This window comes from Lepidochelys olivacea (assembly GCF_965140295.1).
Source record: "Lepidochelys olivacea isolate rLepOli2 genome assembly, chromosome: 2".
Lineage (NCBI taxonomy): Eukaryota > Metazoa > Chordata > Testudines > Cheloniidae > Lepidochelys > Lepidochelys olivacea.
This window is the reverse complement of record NC_140412.1, coordinates 230279507-230302086: the sequence shown is the minus strand read 5'-3', so window position 1 is coordinate 230302086 and position 22580 is coordinate 230279507. Positions and strand designations below refer to the sequence as shown.

Below are 22580 nucleotides of genomic sequence, written 5' to 3'. Positions count from 1 at the left end.
ATATTCGAATCATGATTCAAAGACTTGGGATGGGAACTGTATTTTGTTTGGTAACTAGATATAATAAGGACTTTCAGCTTCACTAGTTGCTCCTTGGCCTGCTAAGAAAGAAAGAAAGAAAACTCTTGCACTCGCTTTCTAGTGGCTGTAGGTTCCTTAAAGTACTGTCATCAACTAGATGAAAAAAAACAAAACGCTAAGTGTATAGCTGGGAATGCACTAACACAGTGTGCAGGTGATCAGGGATCAACCAGTGCAAATTAAATGAATGACTGAGCCAAACTGAAATGAAATCACATGGAGATAATGAGAAATCATTAGTGCGTTGCTTTTCCCTTTTCTTTCTCTCCTTTGATCACTGGATGCTAATGTTTTTTGAGTCAGGTTGTGCCTTGAAGGCACTGGCCAGCGTTGGGGTCAAGCCAAACCACCTCATCCCCAACAGAGCTCTGTGAAGGAGCATCAGAGTTTGGATTACATGGGGCCTGATTCTCCACAACTTTGCACCTTGCATAGGCATTCACATCTGTACTAAGTGGGGGTAAAATGCCAGGCATTTCTGATTTGGTGGCATTTTAGACCTACTCAGAGCTTAATTTGTAATGAAAGAGGTGCTGGGGCTCTCACAATTTTTTTACTTGCATAACTGATGCCTAGAGGTGCTGGGGCTATGAAATGTCAAGCCTAGAGGTCCTGGGGCTCAGCCCTGCCACAAATTAAGCACTGGACGTACTCTGCACAGTGTAAGTGCGTACACAGGGCCAAAGCAGGAGAGAATCGGACTGATGGACTTTATCCAGGCATTTTCTAACATTAATGTTGGGTGAGCACTTCCTGAAGAAATGAGCAGCATGTTCTGTTTCATGGTCTGGCAGTGGAAGCTGGCTCTCTCCTAGTAACTCTCCGAGGTTGCCTGACATTTTGCAGAGGGTTTACAGCTTAGTTGTTGAGAATATCAGAGCAGCTACACGTACCAAAGTAGTGACAGTGTGGATACAGCACATACAGGGGTGCTGGAACAACCTGTGCAAAGGGGGTGCTGAGAGCCATTGAACCAAACTATACACCCTGTATATGTTGGAAACCACTTCAAGCCGGGGGTGCGGGCAGCATCCCCAGCACCCCTAGTTCCAGCACCTATAAGCACATATCTTGTCGCAGACCTGCTTTTTTTTTTTTCTGATGTGACACTAATACTAGTTGAATTAGATTGTAATTACATTTCCTGCTGTGACTTGGATTTGAAACCTAGCATTAATCTTTTCAGGGGGAAAAATAGCCAGAAGACTTTACCAGTGAGGTTAGGGACATTAACCTAGGAAAGAAATAGTTTACTCTTCTATCTTTACTTATTGACTTACACTTTATTTAGTGTGACAGATCATAGGCTCAAAAGTGGCAAAACTCTTTTATAAATAAAGAGAATTTAATGTTACTGCATTAGAGATTTGAGTCTAGCAGTAGGAATATGAAATTCACTTCCTTCTTATCCAAGAAAAATATTATTTGAAAACCTTTAGTCTTCCTGTCCTTCAGTGGCAAACTACCTCTGTTTTCTTGTACTCACAGCACTTACCCCTCACTTTAAAGTCCAACATGTTTAGCATACGCTTGTAATGATCCTGGGGGAAAAGCCTGCCCACCTCTTCCCAAAGGCACAAAAATGCTTGATGAGCACCAGAACCAGTGTAGTTATGATGTGCAAGGGACAGGATTCAGGCCTTTCATATATGAGGGCAAGTTTCTGGGCACTGTAGAGCACTAGCTGATGTCTACAATAGCACGGTGGGAAGGGATAGTAGATCTATGTCTCTGCATATCCATTGGCTAACCTGCATGTGTAGTGATGATGCGTATGTTCCATGGAGCATGGGCAGCAGGTATCATAGGCTGGGAGAGGCTGTGCCTCCCCAAACAGCCAGGTGTGGCTCTGCTCTCACACTACCCTTAGACCGCCCGCCTCCTGCTTCCTGCTCTGTGGCTTCCCCTGTGCTGTGGCCACAGCTCGGGCTGGGGCCAAGCTGGACACCCTCCTGGTGCTCCAGGGGGGCTGCAGGGGGTGGGGCTCTGGGCTCCGGCGGGGGGGGGGATGCGGAAGGGGTGGCCTGGAGGCTAGCCTCCCCTAGCCGACAGTTGGCATGCCCTCCCCCAGGCCATGGAGGCTATTGAAGACATGAGTCTGCAGTAGCAAGCACAGAGTAGTCCTCCTGCTACTCCAGAACCAGGCGGGGGGGGGGGGGGGGGGAATGTGTGCGCAGAATTCCTTCCCACATCAACAAACCCTGTAGAGATACCTTGCTCACAACCAGTTATTGGACCTGAATATGTAGGCTCCAGCAAATGGGTACATTCATTCACAGGAAAGCTGTTCTTGAGTACTCTTTCATTTCCTTTTTTGGTAACAGGATATGTTTTTACCACAGCAACATTCCAGGAATACACCATAATATCCTCTCTCTCCATGTGGGAATAACGCATTAGATAATGGTTGCCTGAACTAAACTGGTAATCCTCTTTTTCTAATGAAGGTACACACAGAAGAAAAGAGGTAACACTTTTTTTCCCCTGGCCCTAGTTTTACTTGCTTCCCTAATTTGAACCAGTAAATAAGCTAACACCATATTGGAGTTGGGGGGAGTTGCCCAAGACATATGAGTTATCATGTGATATATATGTCTTTTTAAAAGTCCAGCAGGAATTCTCCAAACCCAGAAGGTGGCTCAGTTTGTGGTCACACACAGATTGCAAAGTATCACCAGCAGTACATCACCCCGTGGAAGCAGATGATAGATGGAATATATTCATCCGGGTTCTTTAGTCAGGCAGTAAATTACAGCCTTCTGGCTGGACTGCAGCGGCATCTGGAAACCCATTAGCACACAAGCTGGCAGTAATCAAACCTATCTACACATAATATACCTACAGGGATTTACAATTCATCAGTAGAAGTTCCTCCGTATGGCATTCTAAGGAAAAAGGCAAATTCTCCTCTCAGCTCTCCATGGCAGTTCTTACCGGTGGTATCATGCTTTCACTGCATGAACAGGTTTTCAGTGGCAGAGCTGAACAATTAGAGAGAGCAGAATATCCGTTAAGATCTGCTTTGACGATCCAAGAGGAGATTTGTGCTCAAAAAGTTTTTCCAAATAGCCTTAATCTTCAGCTCCTCAGATGGTTGGGTATATTTAGAACCACTGTTGGAAAGCAGAATGGAAACCACACTAGTGAGGAGAAAACTCAGTACTGTGATAAATTTGTTAATGGTTAAGGGGCTACATGATCTCTAATTGAAATAAACCTCAGATGGTGAGTGACACAGAGTGATTCAGGATGCGACCAAATGGCGGTTTACTTGAAGACATGCAAAGCCCAGCATGAATGAGTAATACTTTATTTTTAGTTGCACATTTTCTTCAGCTGCTACGCCCTGCCAGCTCAGAGTAATGTGACTTTTCCTCTGCCTCCAGGAAAGCAACTAAATACAATGGGGCAACTGTGAAGTGTCAGCATGTCTAATGCATGATAATGTGGCAGTGAGAGGAAATTCAGCACTGATCCATCTTTGTTTGTAATTCTTCTCTCCTCTAATGTCTTGCCTCTGTCTTCCAAATTCACCTGGGAAATGGCAATGTAGAGCCTGGCCTGCTTTGATACACAAGTGAGACCTTCCAAGCAATGATGGAGCTTGTCTCGTTCTTTTTGTGGTTTAACCACCATTGAATGGAGGGACTCAGTGGCATTAGAAAGCCTGGATGATGTTTTTAAAGTTTCAAGTGGGTCAGCTAAAATTCCGTTGTCAGAGGAAGGAATCTAAAATGGCAAAGTCCCTCCTCACAGCCCACTTCTGTAAGTTCTGTCATTCCTTTGAGTAGGATTCATAGGATCCAACCTCCCTCTCAGATGGCTTTAGGATTCTGTTCCCATTGCTGGAGGATTTTGTCTTACTGGACACCTCAGTAAGTTAAATTGTTCCTGAGGCAAAATTTTCCATCTACCTTCGTCAAAACTGATTTGGTGCTCCGTCTTTAGGGATATCCTAAAGTGATCCATCCTGCCAGAAATATTTTGATACCACAGGGCTCTTTTCAGTTCAGAGTCTAACTTCACTCAGAGAGTATTAGGAATTAACTCATCTTGTAGTCAAGTTAATCTGTAGTCTGTCATTGTCTGTACTAGGACAACTGGCTCCAAACTTTACACAGTTAATTTGGGCTTTTTCAGTCAGGGCTTTTCCCTCTTTCATTCATTTGGTTGCATCATCCACAAGAGGATTCCCACGTCTTCATAGTGGGTTTCACAAGGTCTGCCCTGGATTCTTCCAGAGTATGATTTTCTTGCCAGAGGATAATTTCAGGGATATAATTCTCACAGGTCCACAAGGGATCTTCCTTGTCCATCAACGCTTTACTACTTCAAAGTGAGATAGAACTCCTTTGTCTTTCTGATTCCCAAAGTACTACAAAAGGCAAGAAGTTCTGCCTTAGGCTCATAAATTTTGTTCTCTTCACAAGAGCACTGTAACGGGGGGGCTTGGAGGGCTGGGTGGCCAAGTGGTTGGAGCGTTTGATTTTCGCCCTCCTTGCTTGGTCAAGCTGCCTCAGTGTTTAAGGCTGGGGGAGAGAGGTAGAGGGACCTGGGCCCTTCCACTCCACCAAGTCCCAACCTAGGACCCTGTCAAGGCTGATTCCCCACTCTGGCACTTGGAGTGCAGAAGGTGAGGGCCCTCAAGGATTCTAAAAATTAATACTGGCCACTCCAGGCTTGTATTAAACTCTCAAGGTTACAGTTTCTCTCTTACCTTGGATGGGTAGAAGCTGTTACCACCCAAATGCAAAAACCCCTTTGAAACCAGAAAGGCGCACATGGGAATTCCTTCCTGTGGGGTATCCTCAAGCCCTTTCACACACCCCCTCCAGGGAAGAGCTGAGAAAGAAAACACAGGAAATCAGCTGTTGCCACCAGCTAATTTAACAACATATGCACAAACATCTTAGGGCACCAAAAATCCAGTCCTGTTCTTAAAAAAGGTAAATTTTGTTAAAAACAAAAAAGAAAGAAAATACATCTGGAACTTAGGCTTTTGCTAGATTTAAAAAACCCACTTATAAAATTTAAACATCAAGAATAACCTTCTTGAGGTCCAGCTTAAAGGTTACAAGCAAAACAAAAATCATTTGGGTTTAGCACAGAGGAGTCCACAAGCCAATAAGAAATAAACAGAAATAAACCTGATTGTGTCTTTCTAGACATTTCCTAATTTATGTACATATCTGGCGGGTTCAGATAAGCAATCTCTAGGTATGATCTGATAGTTTTTCATATCTGGCTTAAGCTTCTCACAGCATAACTGCTCCCTGTTCCCTTTGTCTTTGTGTTCTCCGGGAAAGAGGAGAAGTTTTTTCTCAATTTAAAAAAGTTCTAGCCCTCCCATTGGCTCTTTTGGTCAGGTGTCCACTCCTTTCCTTTTACCTGTGGACTTATTAACCCTTTACAGGTAAAGCACAAAGAGAACCACCACCAAGAGGGATTCCATAGCCAACTGGCTGGCTGGTTGTCCACAAAAGGGAGCTATCCCCCCTCTCATTTATCACAGACCCTGAGTAGGGGAGCCCCAATAGAGAGCCTACATCCACTGTCCTGAGCTACTTCCTACTGCTCTCCCATCAGTTTGGGGCATGGCCTCTATAGTCCAAGTTGTAGTGGCAGCTTGTCTCTAGTAGAGTCCCCTTGTGGATCCTGGGTAGCGTTCAGTTGCAGCCTGAGGTTCCTCCAGGCAGGGCAGCCGTACGTTTGGTGGGGTCAGAACCCCACAATGTCTCCATGCTTTGGTCACCCAGTTCTGTCTCAGGCTGGGTGCTCCTAGGTCTTATTCTCAGTCTCTAGCCAGAGGGATGTTCTTATTCTCAGTCTCTAGCCAGAGGGACGGTGCTTGTTCCCTGGTGATTGCCTTGGCTGGCAGGCTAATGATCCTTCCCCTCAGGTAGGGAAGCAGTTAGCTCCTGCCCCTTCACCAGTCAGTCCCGAACTGAGCCAAGTTCTTTCCTTTTTTCTCCCCTCCAGGCCTGGCATTGGCTGCAGCTATAATGGAGCAGGGCTGGCTGGGCCCAAAGGCTCTTTTTAACCCCTTCCATGCTGGTGGGCGGTTTTTCTGCTTCATCACAAGCACTCTGTTTCTTTTCCTCTTCAAGCAAACTTTTCAAGAAGAAAGACAAGGGAGGTTTCTTCACCTAAACCCCATCTTCTCAGGAATTTGCTGTGTGACTGTAAGAGCCCTAACAGCCTAAGGTGCTCTTCATTTTACTAGAGAGGGGAAGCAGGTCACTCTGAAATCCCTAGTGCCTTGTACCAGGAAAACAGATGATCTAACAATGCAAACATTTCCCTATCTAGCTTGGAACTGCAGGCTTGGCATACTCTTGTGTAGGTATGCTCTCTTCATACACAGTGTTTTTGTTAAACAGCGTCTCCATTGGTTCATTCATAGATACAGCTTACATTTCTTTATACTTTTTTAATGTACTGTAAAGAATACAGCCTTGCAAAGGGAACCAGTTAATTTCTCGCATCAAGTGTAAAGCTGGAGGAATACCGAAGAAATGAGGTTTCACCGAACTCTTGGGTAGCCAGTTTTTCCCCCTTATTTGCTTTGAAATGGTGATAATGCTGGCAGGATAAGAAATAAAAATTCCTTCTCCTCCTCTTTCTTCTTTTCCTCTTCTTCCTCCTTTTCCTTCTTTTTTTTTTTTAATTCTTACTACAGTAAAACGTAGAATTTAATGCAACTTGACACTTTTAATAAGGTTAAGTATTGCAGGCTCAGATAACGAGACAAAACATAGACTCCCTTTATCAGATACCACTTCTATTATTAAAAACTAGACATTTGCACATTCCGTAGGTTGTGTAAATCCCAAAGAGATTATCTTTGCACATGTCTTGTGTTGCATGAGTTCACATTGTTCTGTACTACAGAAGAACATGGCTAACTAATGAAACAGATGCAATGAAGGTGCAGAGATGCAGAGGAAGGCTGCCCACAGTTGTGGCATGCAAAGCACGCAGAAAGATTGGTGAGCCATATACCCAAATCCTGTCCCCATTTTGGACCATATTCTCTGGTCTGCTCTGCTCTCTTTTTGGTGCTCAAGTGGCACAAAGTGAATGGAGACTGCCAGTCACTCCCCAGCTGATAATACCTCTCTGCATGGAAGAATCCATGAACATGCACAGATACTATGGGGTTTTATAAATCCCATAAGAAAAGAGCTTTGAGGAGAAGTTTGAAGGAGGAGAGTGTGGAGGTGCAGGTAAGAGAATCCAGGAACAGGAGCATTTAGCATGGAAGAAAGGATGAAGATGGAGATGAAGTGGGGAGGGGGACTAACTTAACATCCTGGATGGAGGGAAGAGGAAGCAGAGGGGAATAGGAGAAGATGGCTGCAAAGTGGTAAGTGGGAGATGCTAAGTAATGTAGGTACGTTTGATATTTGGGCTTAAGCTACTAAATTTTAAATCACATTTCAAATCCTCAAACTCTAGTTGTGTTCAGAGCTGGGGGTTTTGTTCAGTTGCAAAATTCAGCTTCTGAAATCCCTTCTCCTCATCTTGAAAATCTGGTGGTGTTTAGAGCAAAGGTTTTGGGGTGGTTTCATCTCTGGTGTCAAACCATTAAATAAATCACATTAAAATACTTTCCAAGAAATTGTAAGATAAATAACAGAAACCCTAGATTTAAAACAAAAATATTTCTAGCTGCAGCAGTTGGTAAGTGCAGGCAAAATCTGCAGTCTACAACTATGTAGAATTAATAGCTCTCAGAGATTTTTCTCTACAGGTAATTGTAATCCCTTCCCACCATGCGCACACACCTTTAGTCTTAATTTTGTGCTTAATTACGTGGCAGAGATCAGAGTGGTCCACACGGTAAATCACTGAAACCCTTCAACTGCCCCAGCACTAGATGGTGAATGTCTGTGTAGCAGTGAGCTATTGTGGTGACCCACATCTAAACCATTAGTTAAGTTTCCTTTTTTTTTTGTCTGACAGATGTGAGGGTTTCTGAACCTGCACCTTATGAGCTATTTCTTCTGTAAGAAAATTTGTCTCTTGGAAATGTATTTTCCCTGTTAATTCCTGATCGTATCAGTAAAAAGTTTTTAAAGGGCGATTTTACATTTCTTGTGTCCTCTTAGGAGTTCTTTACTATTCAGTTGTTTATTTTGTCTTCTTTGGCTTACCTTTTGTTTTCTGCTAATGGGCTTGGTTGTGGGGCTATCCGTTTTTTCTTTTCAGAGAACTATCCAAGTTGGAAGGGTGGCCACATGGCCTTTAATCATTGCTCCTGATACTTATTTTTGTCAAACAAAAATATCACCATGGAAAATATCACTTCTGGGAGCATCACGGCTCTGCATGCTACATCTATTGCTTTAGGGTTGCTCTGGAGCCCTCAGAAGATGGGTGGAACACAACAGGTCTTTACTGTTCTGCCATGAAGCATCTCATTTTGTCAGTTCAGCTCCAGGCTGTTGTGGAAGATCTCTGAGAAGGCTCTAAAGATTCTCTGAGGGTTCAACTAAATTCATAACAACAATCAAAATTGTATTTATGGAGTGTTTGTTTTTCCCCTTCATTGGATCGAGTAATCCACCTTCTAATGGATCCTAAAGGGTTTCCATGACAAGATCCCAGAACGCCCATAAAAGGTGTTACCTATCAGACTGCTTCTTCTGTTTAACAAATCTTTGACTGCAGATGTGACAGCAAGAGACTCCCAAATTCTAATGTCAGTCCTGACTCCCTTTGAGACCTTAGCCATGTCACTTAACTTCTCTCCTTGTGTTTCACCCTACCTGAAAGAGGGGTACTACTACTTCCCCTATTTCACAGGTGCATTATGGGAATTCATTAATTCTTGTGAGGTGCTGCGAAGATGAAAAGTGTAAAAAGTGAAAAGCTAATATTGGTGGCCATAGCATCAGAGGTTCACACAGGAAGCAGGCTGAACCAGCACTCCAGTCAGAGTCCGCACTGGGTGCTAATAACCTTCCAGGTAGAATTCAAGTGGTTGCTTTTGACTGGTAAAGCCTTACATGTTTTTTTGATCTTGGTCCCTGAGAGATTGCTTCTGCTCTGCACAGTTACAGGCAGTTGAGGTAACTTCAGAGGGAGCCCTCCTGATACAGAAGATGCATGTTACATGAAACCATAGCCTGGGGTACTGGCAAAAAAGAAAAACAAGGAAAATAAAGAGAAACAAAATAAATTTCCTGCCCTTTTAAGGCATGGGCCTCTCCAGATGGAACATTTCTCTGCCGTGGCCAATCTATGGAGAGTCGGGACTGAGATCTTTCTCAGCCTGATCAAACAAGAGAACAAGTGTCAAACCAAGGAAGGTTTGCTTCAGCCATGGTTCCCTAAAGCTGGGGAAGAAGGAAAAGAGGGAAAAAACACAGTCATTAATGTAAAGCTTCTGGGGAATCATCTTGCTCTTCTGCATAAACAAGGCAGTCAGTTTACCAGCTTCTCCTTGCTTATTATTTATATCAGTAGTAGCAAGTTGTAGCATCTAGCGGTCCCGAGCAAGTTCAAGGCCCCATTGTACTAGATATTGTACAGACGCATAGGCCAAGACAGTTCCTTCCCGAAAGAGCTTACAATCTAAATAGACAAGAAACAGGCATAAAGACTTGCCCAAGGTCACCTAGCAGGTCAGTGGCAGAGCTCGAATAAAACTCCTGTGTCCTCATTCAGTGCCTTATTCACTGGACCACGCTGTCACATCTTCCTGGAATGGATTTGGTCAAGGAGTACCCTGAGCCAGTGTCTTCCCCAGGCTATGAGGAGAGAAAGAGCACTTTGACCTTCTCTCAGGAGTCTGTCTCCGGCATATCACACCTTCCCCTTTATATCCATGCCACATTGAGTCTCTTTCCAGCAGGCAGGTTTAGCAACTTCTTCAGGACAGCACAGGCCCTCTGCCTGGTTCCTTTCTTAGAGAGTTAATAGTGGGGCATATACATCCACTTCTAGGGATGCTAAAAAGGCATTTTCCATGAGTATCCTTGGTTTTGGAACTTGCTCCCCGATCAATTCTCTAGAGCCTAGATCTGTTAACTGTCTGGGCACTCTGCAAACCTCACCATCTTTTTCCCCTGGGGCACTCGGGTGGGAGACATGGTGATGAGCTGGAACATGGAGGATCTTTTAGTAAATTATTGTTATTAGGGGACTGGTTTTTTGGTTATTAGAACTCAGTGTCATTAGATGGTCCCATTTTTTGCATTTGTATTATCTGCTTTAATTGTTCTGAAGCACCCAGAATTTGGGATGAGCACTAAAAAATTCTGAGCAAATAAAACAGAAAACAAATATCTTCTCAGAAAGGGAGTATGCATGTTCTTGGATGAATACTTGGGAAGGAGTCCAGTCATCAGTTCCTCGTGCCATTATGATGGAGGAGTCTCTAACAAGTTACGCCAAACTTCAGTTGTCCTGTCCAGACAATGGAAATACCCTGCCTGATATGGCTTAGGCAAGAATTGTCTCTCCTCTTTCAACAGTTCAAAGAGTAGTTCACATGATAAAACAGAGGCTCCGTAAACAAAAAGCAGAGTTAAACACAAAGAGACAAATCGTGGCCTGGGGTATTTGCACACAACTTTAGTGGCAATTGCTTGTGTATATCAAAGGGCAAAATTTGCTCTTAGATGTTCAAAATGCTTCTTGAAAAATACACAGCTGTTCCCTTCATTATAAGGGTAAAAGAGCCTAAAAAAAAAGTCTGTAATTCTAGCTGTAGTATGCCTGCCTCACTCTCAATGAGTTACAGCTGGCTGGTCATTTGAATTTCCTGTGAATAATATTCTGCTCTGAAAACAAGATCAAGAGACAGCACTGATGAAGTGGTTTCCATAGTAACTGTTATTTGTGTACTGAAAAACTGACTGTTTGTTTTCAGGGGAATTACATAGGTATGTGCTGTTAGCTGTCTGTTTGGGTAAAACTAACACCCGCTTCATGAAATCAAACTGAGAAAAGATCCATGAGACTTGTTTTTCATTTCAATTTGAGTGTTGCTACTGAATGATTCAGTCAATAACTTTTATAAGCTTTTATTTTTAAACATTGTGCCTAGTGTTTAATCATTTAATATGCATTTTTAGTGCATTTTTGCTGTCCATTTAAAGGTACAGAATACTTAAGTTTCTGCACTGATCCACATTTCCCTATTCACATTTTTCTGTTCAGAGTTTTCAGACCCAGGAATCTGGGTGGGATGATGTGTATTCTAAGAGGTTGTTCTAGGAAGTAATGTTTTTCTAAAAAAAACAGCCAGTCTAACTCATATGTGAAATCTAATCGTATCGGACTTCATTTGACTTTGCTGAATGAGAGACAAGGAATGTGTTGAAGGTGATTTGGTGCACAGTGCATCTCATCTTCATTTCATCTACCTTTACACTGTCAATTACACAGTTGTTGCAGAAAATATCGACAGATGTTAAACTTGTCAACATCCAAGGAGGATGACGTTAACCAAACTTCTGTGCCCTGGCACCAAACACAAATAAACAAAGTTTTTTGCAAGAACTAGGAGAGGTTTTTCTGTTTGGAAGTAAGAAGTTCTCAGCCTTGTCTGTCTTCACCTTGGAAGTTTTGGAGAAAAGGACAATCAGGACTGCTGGGCCTCCTGTTGTAATTCACTTGTAATGTTTTGGGGATTCATAGGTTCATGGACTTTAAGGCCAGGAGTGATCACTGTGATCATCTAGTGTGATGTCTTGCGTAATACAGGCCATAGAATTACACACAGCAGTTCTTGCAACAGGCCCATAGCTTCTGATTGAACTACAGCATATCTTTTAGAGAAGACAGCTGCTCTTGATTCATCCCTTAAGGGTTTGAGAGTGTATCTGAGTGGACTTCTTGCCCTCAAGCCTGTAAATGTGTTAAATCACTACAGGGTATTCTGAAAAGCCTAGTCTTTTCACAGCATGAGCAGAGGACTTAACTGAAATATTTTATCATATGTGACTCTGCAAAAGCTTACAACCAGCATGGTTTATTAGCGCCTTTCATTTTACCATGTGAGTGTACAATGTAGCACAGCTCCACCCAATGGACTTTCGGATGTTCAGAGAAGAACTTCTGAAATTAGAACAAAGATCAATTTTGGCTGGCTCCCTAGAGATCGTCTCTTTGGGTCTTTGCAGCCTGCGGAGAGAGAATATTACAGTAGTCAGCTCAAAACAGAGAGAGGTTTATGTTGAAATTCTAAAAAGGAACATGCCAGAGACTCAGTGATGAGGATGTCCAAATAAGGTTTCTATGCCAACTATTTACTGGACTGTCTTGAAAAGATATGTCCTATGAATCAGAAAATCAGATGATTACTAAACCAGGGCAAAGTGATAAAGTACAAGGTTGTTGCTCCAAACTTTGAGAGTGATACTAACAACTGTAGGCCTGAGAAACAAACAAACTGACAATAATTGGCAATCTATGTTGTCACATTTCATCCGACTCTAGCTGTGCTCCTCTTAGGACATTGTGATACCGTAGAGTAGCATGTACACTGTGTCTCACTGTTCTTTCTTTAGAAGTCTTTTATAATTCCTCGGAATCAGGAAGTGCTTTTACTACACTGGGATTCTTCTTGTTTCATTTCAGCTCTATGATGGACCCAATGCCCAATCCAACCTGATAAACACTTTCTGTGGAAGTACTGTTCCCATTGCAGGGAATACCTCAGGCACCAGCCTTCATGTGGTGTTTTACTCTGATGGAATAGCCTCTAAACAGGGGTTCCAGATGCTGTGGCATGTAAATGGTAAGCTACCCAAAATTTCTCTGTCACTTTATAATGGATAATTCCTTCTTCTCTACAGTATAATATGCTCCAAGGTTACTTCAGCTAATTGCACATTACTAGAAATAAACCAGATATAGGTATGAAAACAGCACTTTTCCCTCCAACTTTATAATGGATTTAATACTTAACGTTTTCATGCACACGCAGAAGCACACACATATGAAAGGATCTGCCTTACTGGCAAACTAATTAATTATAGGGGGATGGATTGAGTGTACACGGTAAGTGAACTGGCCTTTCTGAGCTAGAGATAATTCCTTTGGAACAAAGGTGAGCTGCATTTGCAGGGCAGTGTGGGAAAGTATGTGTGGCTTCCCCTGTGCTGAAAATCTTCTGTGAAAGGAGGTCTTAATGTTTCATTAGAGATGAGCCCAGCGCTACAACTTTTAGGTCTGGATCTGGCCTGGATTTCAAACCCCCAAGTTTGGGGTGTTCAATTCCAGCAGCTCTCTAGTTTCCTTTGCTGACATTTAGTTCCTTCTATGAGTAGTAAATTCACTTCAGTCCTCCCCCAACCCCTTTCTTGCTATGAAATGGCATTGGCTGGGCTGTGCTCAGGGTGCTTTTGCCCTGTACCCACAGGCAGCAGAGACTGCCACACGCTTCGTTAACTCGCCAAGCATGCATACCCATTAATAAACCAATCTGTTAATCACTATGTTCACGCAAGCTATGTTTGCATTTTCTTAGGAAGTGAGGCTACAACTGCAACTTTATCGCTGTGCCCATTTAACAGCAATATTCACTATAACAAGATTGAATCTTATGCCTTTGTACATCCCATCAAAGAGGATCCGACCTTGGAAAGAATTAAATAGCCACAGTTGCCCTGTCTGCCTAATCAGTTCACACTATTCAGCTTTGACAGCATTGTAAAGCAGCTGAAATCTGCTGCGGAGGCCCCAGCACGGCCACAGACTGCTGTCATTTGTTGGCTCCCAGAGGGCTCTCTTTGACTAGACAGTCGAGTTAAGAACTCAAAGGAGGTCAAGGAATGTTTTTGGGAAAAGGGTGACATATGCAAAAGGAGTGAGACCTTCGGCTGGACACAGCAGGGGAATTGCTACAGCACAAGGGTATGTTCTTATGATTGGGAGGTGATGTCATCCTGGAGCTACACAAAGGAAGAAAAAGTGGAGCCTTTTGTGTGCAGAGAGAGATGACATCAGCCCCCATACAGTAGCCATGGTTTTTGTTTAACTTTCTTTGCTAAAACTCTGAAAAACCTGCCTGGTGCATAGTTCCTTCTTTCTCCCTCCCCGCATCCCTGAACTCTCCAAACGCAGAACTAGCTCTCCCCCGCCCCCTCCACATTCCTCCTCTATTGTACATTAATTTCTGTGTCAGCAAGCAACTCCTCTGCACTAGACCTGGGCCTGAAACCCCACAAACTTTGCGGAGGTTTGGATCTGAACTTCCTGGCATGAGTGCAGCTGGGTAAGAGAGAGCTGAACCAGAACACTGAATCTGAATGTCCTCGAACCCTGGGGAAATTCACATCTGGAGCTTGAGTTCACAATGTGGAGTTGATGCCAGCTTGCTGATACTGGAGCAAATGCCTCTTGCACTGATTTTCAACCCCCTTTCTCCTGTCTTTTGTAACCCCTGGCCCCTATTCTTACTTGCCACAGTTATCATATAGACACAATAAAGGTTCCCCATTTAGCCATCGCTCCATCATATATTGTAATATAAATGTATTAGCAGTGGTTAGTAACATGTGCACGTACCACTGCCCTCTGCTGTATAGACTCAAACCTGCTTTAGGGTCTGAGATTATGGGCTAGCTTCTCTCCCTGTTCCAGCCCCTTTGGGTGTGGCAAAGGGACCAGGGAGCTCTCAGCCAACATGTAGCCAATATAGATGGCTCCTGTGTCAACTGCTCCCTTACCCTCCACCCCAGTGTAAGGGTATTTCAGGGATGGGAAGGAGCATAGCCTAATCTATTCCAGGGGTGGGACTGGAACAGACATGGATTTTGAGTCAGGTATCAGTAACCTAAGCCCCCACTATGCTGAGTAGATCTCAGTGTAGGAGAGAGACTGGGCTTATGTGTCTCTTTTTGTGGTAGAGACCTGTGTTTTGGAGTGCAAAGTCCTGTGTTCTGTTCCCCAAACATCTTAACTGGTGGCTATGGTGTATGCATGCTATATATCTCTGAGACTCATGTACCATGTTGCTGAGAGGGATGTACTTAGATCTGCAGCCATGTGTTTGTACAACTTCACACTGACACTCCTCTCAACCCTCCCTTCCCAGCATCTTTGTCTGAAGCTGTGCAATGACTGCAAATAGCCAGACACTTTCCCTGTTACTGACTGACTCAATGAGCACACCTCTACAACTGAGGGGCACAAAAAATTTATACTCATTTTTTGCGTCTTTCCTCTTCAGAGCAGAATATAAATTGCCAAATGGAAACTGAGCAGTCTTAACGCCTCCTCCATACCAGAAATGTGTACCGATTTAATTACATTGTTTTACATTGCTCAAATCAGTGCAGCTTCCTTGCGTGGGGATTATTATTATTATTTCTAAAAGTGCCTTATAACAATTTAGCTTAAGCAGTAAGCTTTAGTACAAAGGATTCAACTGCAGCAGAATTGATATACCAATCTTCAACTAAAGTAAGTGTCCACCCAAGGGATTTAATTGATGTAATGTAAATTTAGTTACATTGGTACAGTTTACTCCTGTAAACAAGCATTTAAAATCTTAGAGGGGCTTATTCCCAGAGAGAATGTTTGATGCTGTAAACTGTTGATTCCAATTCTGCTGTTTTCCAGGAAGCTCGACACATGCAAAGTTCATTTTTGCTCCTGTAGTGCACTCTTGAAGAAAGAGACAACACTCAGTAACTCCGTGGGTGTTGTGGGGAGGGTATGCTGATTGAATTACTTCTCTGCAAAGAAAAAAGAGTTGGGAGGCCAAAGGTCTGTCAGTGCTAAATTACACCAAGGGCAACTGTCTTTGTGAGACGACACATGTTCCCTGTGCACTCCAGCTACGTTATTAAGCAATATTCGTAAGACAGTCAGCTGCTTTGCAATGTGCATTACTGCATTTTCTTAAAAGAATTAGTAATTAGACTGCAGGGTTTTGAATGAACCTGACAAGTGAAATTGATTTGGCCCCTACAGCATAGCCAGACTTCATCTGTTCTGCCTTTCAATTCTGCCTGACATGTGTATTCCTTTCTCCTTTAAATATAGGCACCACATACTGTTGAGAACAGAGTACTAGAGTTAGAAAGGATTGTGCCTCTCTAGTCTCTTCCCTCTGCTGGATTTCACAGGGAAGCCCTGATGGCTGGCTGGGGCATAGAGGGGCATGTTTGAGTCATGGCTCTTAGAATAATGTCATTTTCTTTAACTGTTTCTATATTTTTACCCAGCAGAAGACAACTGATAAAAAACCTAAATAATTGCTACATATTTTAAGTGTTTATGTTAGAAGAAAGACTGTTAGCCTTGCGGTGAAGCATAGCAAAAACAGCCACTGCACAAGGTTGCAGTAGCTAATCCCTGTAACTCTTTGCAGACTGACAGGTTGCTTGAGAGAGTGCTGCCTAGTGGCTCAAGCATGGTGCTGAGAACCAGGAATTTCTGAGTTCTAGTCCTAACTCTCACATTGACTTGCTGTGTAGCCTCAGACAAGTCACTGAGGGCTGAAATTTTAAAAGTGCCCATTAAATTTTGGTGCCTCCTTTATATGGGGCCAAAGTTGAGAAACTTTGGGCCTGATTTTCAGAGGTGCTGTATGGTCAATTGGATCTATAAGTGCTGCTCAGCAATTTTTAAAATCAGGCCCTACATGTCTTGATTTGTCCCCCAAAAAGGGGGCCCACAAAATTAGAGGCCACTTATGAAAAAGTAGGTTTGATTCCTTTGTAAAGAGTATATAATACTTACATACTCACTGCATGCAGGCTACTGAAGATTAATGAATTAATGTCCATACAGCACTTTGAAAACACAGCATAAAGTGATATATGCGAGCGAAGGCCAACATTTTCTAACATAAGTACTTAACATTAGATAACTAAAATCTCATTTGGTACCTAAATAAAAGTGGCCCCTACTCACATAGTTGTCCAGTTTTCTTTAGTGGAACTTCTGTGATTAAAATACGCTTGTGTGAGTAAAAGTTTCAGGATCAAATCCAAATTATCCTTAGTGTAATACTGGTTTTGGATCTGTATCTCACAGCAAATTTCATGTACAATGTTCCTTATAATTAGAACCAGTTGAAACTAACTGTAAGATTTCATTATGAATACAACAAACTCTTATACTATTCATGTCCTTAACTCGGATTTTACATGCACACTGCTAATACACTTTAAGTGTGGTGGGGAAAGTTTTTAAGTGTCTGGTTAAAATTTACCAGTGAATACATCTGAAAAATCTTGCAAATAGATTTTTGTAGATTACTACTTCCAAATTCAAGTGTGATTATGAAAGTACAAATTCTTCTCCTGTTAATGAATATCATCTTCTAACCAGTCATATGCAGTAATATGCAAAGACCTTTATAAATCATCAGTTGTACAATCTTCAGTGATTACTAAGATTTCAGCCAAAAGAAAGAAAGGCCACCAAATATATGGTTTTTGAACTTTCTATTTGTTGTCTGGTTTCCTAGCAACTAGATCCAGGGTAAGTAGCTGTTGTATGTATTTTCCAAGGGAACCCTGAGACCTTTATGCTACTAAAAGAAATCCCACTTTTTTTCCATGGTTTTAAAATATATAGGAGAAATTTCCAAAAATGACTCTGGGACGCTTTGCCCAAACTGAGTACATAGTGTACACAATTCAGCCTCTGGACATTTTTCCATTGTGCAGCTGCCTGTTTGTGCAGCTGCCCAAGTACTGCATGCCCAAATAGTTCTGTGCTGTAGAAAAGGTTTCAAGCATTTTTGTTAGGTACTGAATCCTCTCAAATTCACTTGAACTTCAGGAGGAGTTCAGGATGCTCCAGTGTTTAATTGGTAATAAAAGAGGTGCTGGGGCTCAAACAATTTTTTTTTTTACTTTCATAACTGACACTACAAGGCCAGAGGTGCCAGGCCTTAGCCCTGGCAAGCCCTGGCACAAATTAAGCCCTGGGGTGCTCAACACATTACAGGGTCTGTCTCTGAATTTTTGTTTGCCCTCTAAAGACTGGATCCTCCTTCTAATGCAGTAAATGGCAAAATTCCCATTTAGTTCAATTAAAGCAGAATCGACCCTATGTTTGTAGATAGATGTAAGCACTGTTGAATGTTTTGTGCTGATTGAATGGGAAAGTTTTGCGCCAGCCAGAGACTGGAAAATATTTGATTAGCAGAGATAGATGCAGCGCCACTTAAAGCTTATTCTCTTCCATTGTCTCAATAAAACAGGAAATACGTCTTCTATTTAGGAGAGAAATTACATTCTGGGTTAAATAAAAATAAGTTTCTAATTCTGCATGGAGGAAGGGGGAAGAGGCTAGGATATTCCATTATTTGTAGCCAGCTTTCTTAATTTCTGACTGAAGTTATTACTAGATTCCAAAAGATGGGTCATGGAATTCTTCCAAAATTATTCATAATTCCAGTTCATTCCAATTTTCCAATGATTCTGGTCTGTAGATCATTTGAATTCCAAATGTAATGCATGTTATGTCTCCTGTAACAAGCCTAATTAGCTGACACTGCCTGAATTTCAAATCCTATAATTGACTGAAGGCTTCTTGGGACAGGGACTCTGTCTTCATATGTATTATTATAGCACTTAGTACAGTGGGGGCCTAGTAGAGCGGGATTTACAATACAAATAAATACAAATAATATTTGTAGTTTACAATCAGGGAACAGAACAATGCTATGTGATTTATGTAGCTAATCAACACAGTGTAAATTGTGAACTGATCAAACATACAATTCAAAATTCTTTTTCAGTAAATAGTCAAGATAAAAATTATTTTAATGGTTAGTACAGATAAATGCTCTTATGTTCCAGTAAGTGAAATAGGAATGTGTTGTGAACATGGCTGAATCAAAATTTGCTTTTGAACTTGATCAAATGTGCCTGTAACTTTTTTTCTCCTCTCAGCTGTAGAGCCTAGAGCTGGGCAAATACTGCAAATGAACATTCCTAAATATGTGTTCACATTTTATTATGAATTTGCTGCAACTATGTCAAGCCCCTTTTGTGGTTACTTTCCACAAATATTCTAAAAAATAAGTTTACTGGCAGGAATGTTTGCCAAAACAGCTGACTTCAAGCAACATATTTACAGGAAGAGAATTTGTAATTTATAATATCAATTATTCACCCCAGAAACTATTTCTAAACTCCTCCATTTGGGGAATAGAACCACAATATGCAGCCTTTGTGTCAATTTCCCAGTTGAAATATCACACAGCAAATAGGTGCAAAGAGCTTCTTGTAAAAAAGCGACAGAGAGTTCAAATGTTATTTGCTGAGATTATTCAGCAAATACCTTCAAAAAATGAATATAAATTAAAAAAAAAAATCATGGTCTGTTTGCAGGCAACTAACAAAGAGTGGAAAAATCAATCAAATAAATTATGTATTATAAATTATTCAGCCAGGTCTAATATTGACCAGCTTTTTGCCATAGCATGTCAAAAAAAAAAATTCTTCAAATGCTGCTTTGGGAGCAATGTGCAGTGGAAGAAAATTAATGGCACATAAGAGTTTGATGTTCAATGTGTGGTTTGGATAATTCATCCAAGGATTAGTGATTGAAGTCACAGAAAATATCACCCATTCTTTAAAGAATGTTTGTGAGTAATCTGTATGTGAATCTGAATGCTAGATGTAGGAGTTGCAGAAAGGGAAAGGTCTACTGCTCAGTGTAAGTTTTCCATTCGTCTGACCCATTTTGGGTTTAAATAAAGACATGTCTTTGTGACTGTCAGGAAACCGAGCTTAGTCATAGTTGCCTGTTTAATTTGAAATGTTCCCAGTTTCTCTAGGCTCAGATAGGTAGCAATTTGCATCTGTACTCTGTTGCAGGGTCCCCTAGGATTCTGGCCATGCAAGTAGGTTTGTTGAGAAATCATTATCAGTTTCCAAAGTCAATTCAACTGGTTTTTCCATAATGAATTTTTTTTCTAAAGTGCCCATGTACTGTCTCCACACAAGAGAGAAAGAGAGTAAGACACACACACACACACACAGAGTCAGCTTTATGCTGAGTGATTTGACACACTGTTTATTTTCTTCAAATGGGCTAGTTTCTTTTTTAAGTAGCTTTGGCCAGATTGTGCCTTTCTTTTCCAGAGGTGCAAAAGGGAAAGGAGGAGAGGACACAAGGAGCCTTTCTCCCATCTTGTGCCTCTGGTTAGAGGTTTTTGATTTCTGATTATTGTAAATTGCCAGGGATCCACTCCTGCTGTGGTCATGTGTCAATCAAATGTAACACTCTTATACTGCATAACTCTTTTGAAAGCCGCTGTTTCGACATGGGAGAGAGGAGAGATTTCATACACTTTTAAAGATTACTTTTAACCTTAAATCAAGACATCTGTCAGCTAACAGAGTATCTTTGCTGCAAAGGTTTATGTGATAGTAGCTGCATGATTGGCTCATAAAACCTACTACTACGTTATCCTTGACAGCATATAGAGCAAAGTATACTTAATCCCAAGGAAGACAGAGAACAGACTCAAAGCCAACATTAATTCATAGATCTCAGGTCTGGAAAGGCCTTCCTGTGTCATTTCTATCTTATATTTCCCACCACCCTACAACTGTAGGGATTTCTCTGCCTTGCTTATCAAATGTGGTTTTCTCTTAAATACATAGTAGTGGAGCCTCAACAACATCCCTGCATAAAGTATTATACTGTGGTTTCATCAGATGGTCACCAACTTCCCAATACCTACCTTCATTGTTCTCTTTTCCAGTTTAAAGCTGCTACTTCTTGTCTTGTTCCCATTCAGAACTGCTGCTATTTCCTCTGATACAAATCATCAAATTGAGCTGACTGTGGAGGAGCTGATCACATATTTTCATTTACAAGCTGCCTGCCTTCTATTAGCAAACACACTTATACTTTGATTGTATAGATTGCAAGTTACACTGCCCTGGCTTAGTAGCTGCCTTCATTTGGTAGCTAATCCTTTCAGCCAAGATGCTGAGGAAAGCAGTTGCATTTAATAATTCTCTTTCTCAAACCATTGGTTTAAAAACGCATGAGGAAGGAATTAAATTTAACAGAAGGTATGGCATCTAGACAAAGATACAGGGTTCAGGGTATGTATTGTGCGTAGCTTTAATATGTATTAGAATATCTAGCTTTTCTATGGCAGTTAAGTAAGAGGGAATGAGATTGGGAATTTGTTGTTATTATTTTATAAAGATATTTCCTTGAACTAAGGATTCAGCTTAAGATAAGGTAGCATTTTGGGCACATTACAGCACTTTGGCTCTGGAATTTTGCTATTCTGTATTGGATTGGTGGCTCTGTTTAATTTTTTTTCCAAATATGACAAAAACATATTTGTAGAATGCAGTTTATAAAAGCTTTTGCAATTATTTTTATGAGAAGGGCAAGGTTAATAAACATCCATTATCTCTGTAAGCATGTTCAGTGGATCAGTGTGTTTCCTGTTGATGAGGGAATGACTGCTGTTTCCCTGATGAATAGGAAATGAGAGGAAAATCAAGTTTTAGAAACTTTCCTACAATTTGCAAACACTTCACTGTGAAATTGAATGACACAGGGACATTGAGTGTAGCTAGCGATGCATTCCATGATTGCAAACTCTGGGCCACCATTCAGACAGACCCTGCATGCATGACATGAAGCAGACTTAATACTGGGCTAATCTGAGCAAACGATATTGGTCAGAGTGTCTATAGCAAAGAGAACATAAGGTATTGAAAAACAAAGAGGGTCTGCAAAAGCTACAGCTGAAGAAGAGCAGGCTGAACTCTTGCCTCATGATTGCAGTCAGTCCTCTTTGCTCTCCTGTGGTGTGGAACAATCACCAAGATATTTTGTAATCCTTCTAGAAGGGACAGATGACCTTGGTGAACTGAGAGAATACAAGAAGAGCGACAGCGCTCATGCCTCTCAAGCTTTCCCTGAGGCAATTGTCACTTGCTAACCTGGAAGGTAGATGCTGCATCAGTGTGTCCCCCTCAGGTGTCAAAGCCAAAAAAGACAGAATTGGGTTTGGACCTTATTTTTAATGATGACTCAAATGATCCCACAAAAGCTGTGTTGGTAGAAGATTAATGGAGGCTGAATTAAAAATTTATGGACTCCTAAATTAACACTTGCAGAACCAATATGCTGTTGCACACAGGTGACAGCAGCAGAGAAATAAAGGCTTGGGGATCAAGCAAGCTCTTAGTCTCCTCATCCACTGCCAGTTATGGGTAGAGGAGAGGCTACATCCTCCTAGTTGAATCTGTCACTGGCTTCTCCAGCTTTTCCCCATCTGTAGACACAGTTTCATAGTTTTTACAGTGAATCGCTGTGGTGCTCTTCTTCCTTGGAGTGTGGCTCAAAACCAAAGTTTAAGTACTAAATTTTGCAAAGATGAGGAAATGGCAGTAGTAGAACAGCGCACAGCTTTCAGACCTTGACTTCCAAAATGCCCCAGCAGAGATAAACACAGAAGAAGAAGAATAGAATAAAAGGAAATAATTTGTTCTTTGGGGGCTTAAAGGGGAGCTAGTCATGGCTGCAATAGTAGTGAG

At 41.7% G+C, this 22580-nt stretch overlaps 1 protein-coding gene across 2 annotated transcripts in view; it reads left to right on the top strand.

Annotated features, from left to right (window-relative positions):
- Positions 1-22580, top strand: part of CUBN (cubilin) — a 227628-nt gene that overhangs the window by 74848 nt on the left and 130200 nt on the right. For both annotated transcript variants that reach the window (XM_084618746.1, XM_084618745.1), the window contains one exon: positions 12673-12832. In XM_084618746.1, coding sequence (XP_084474872.1) covers positions 12673-12832 — 160 coding nt within the window. The remainder of the gene's footprint in view (positions 1-12672; positions 12833-22580) is intronic.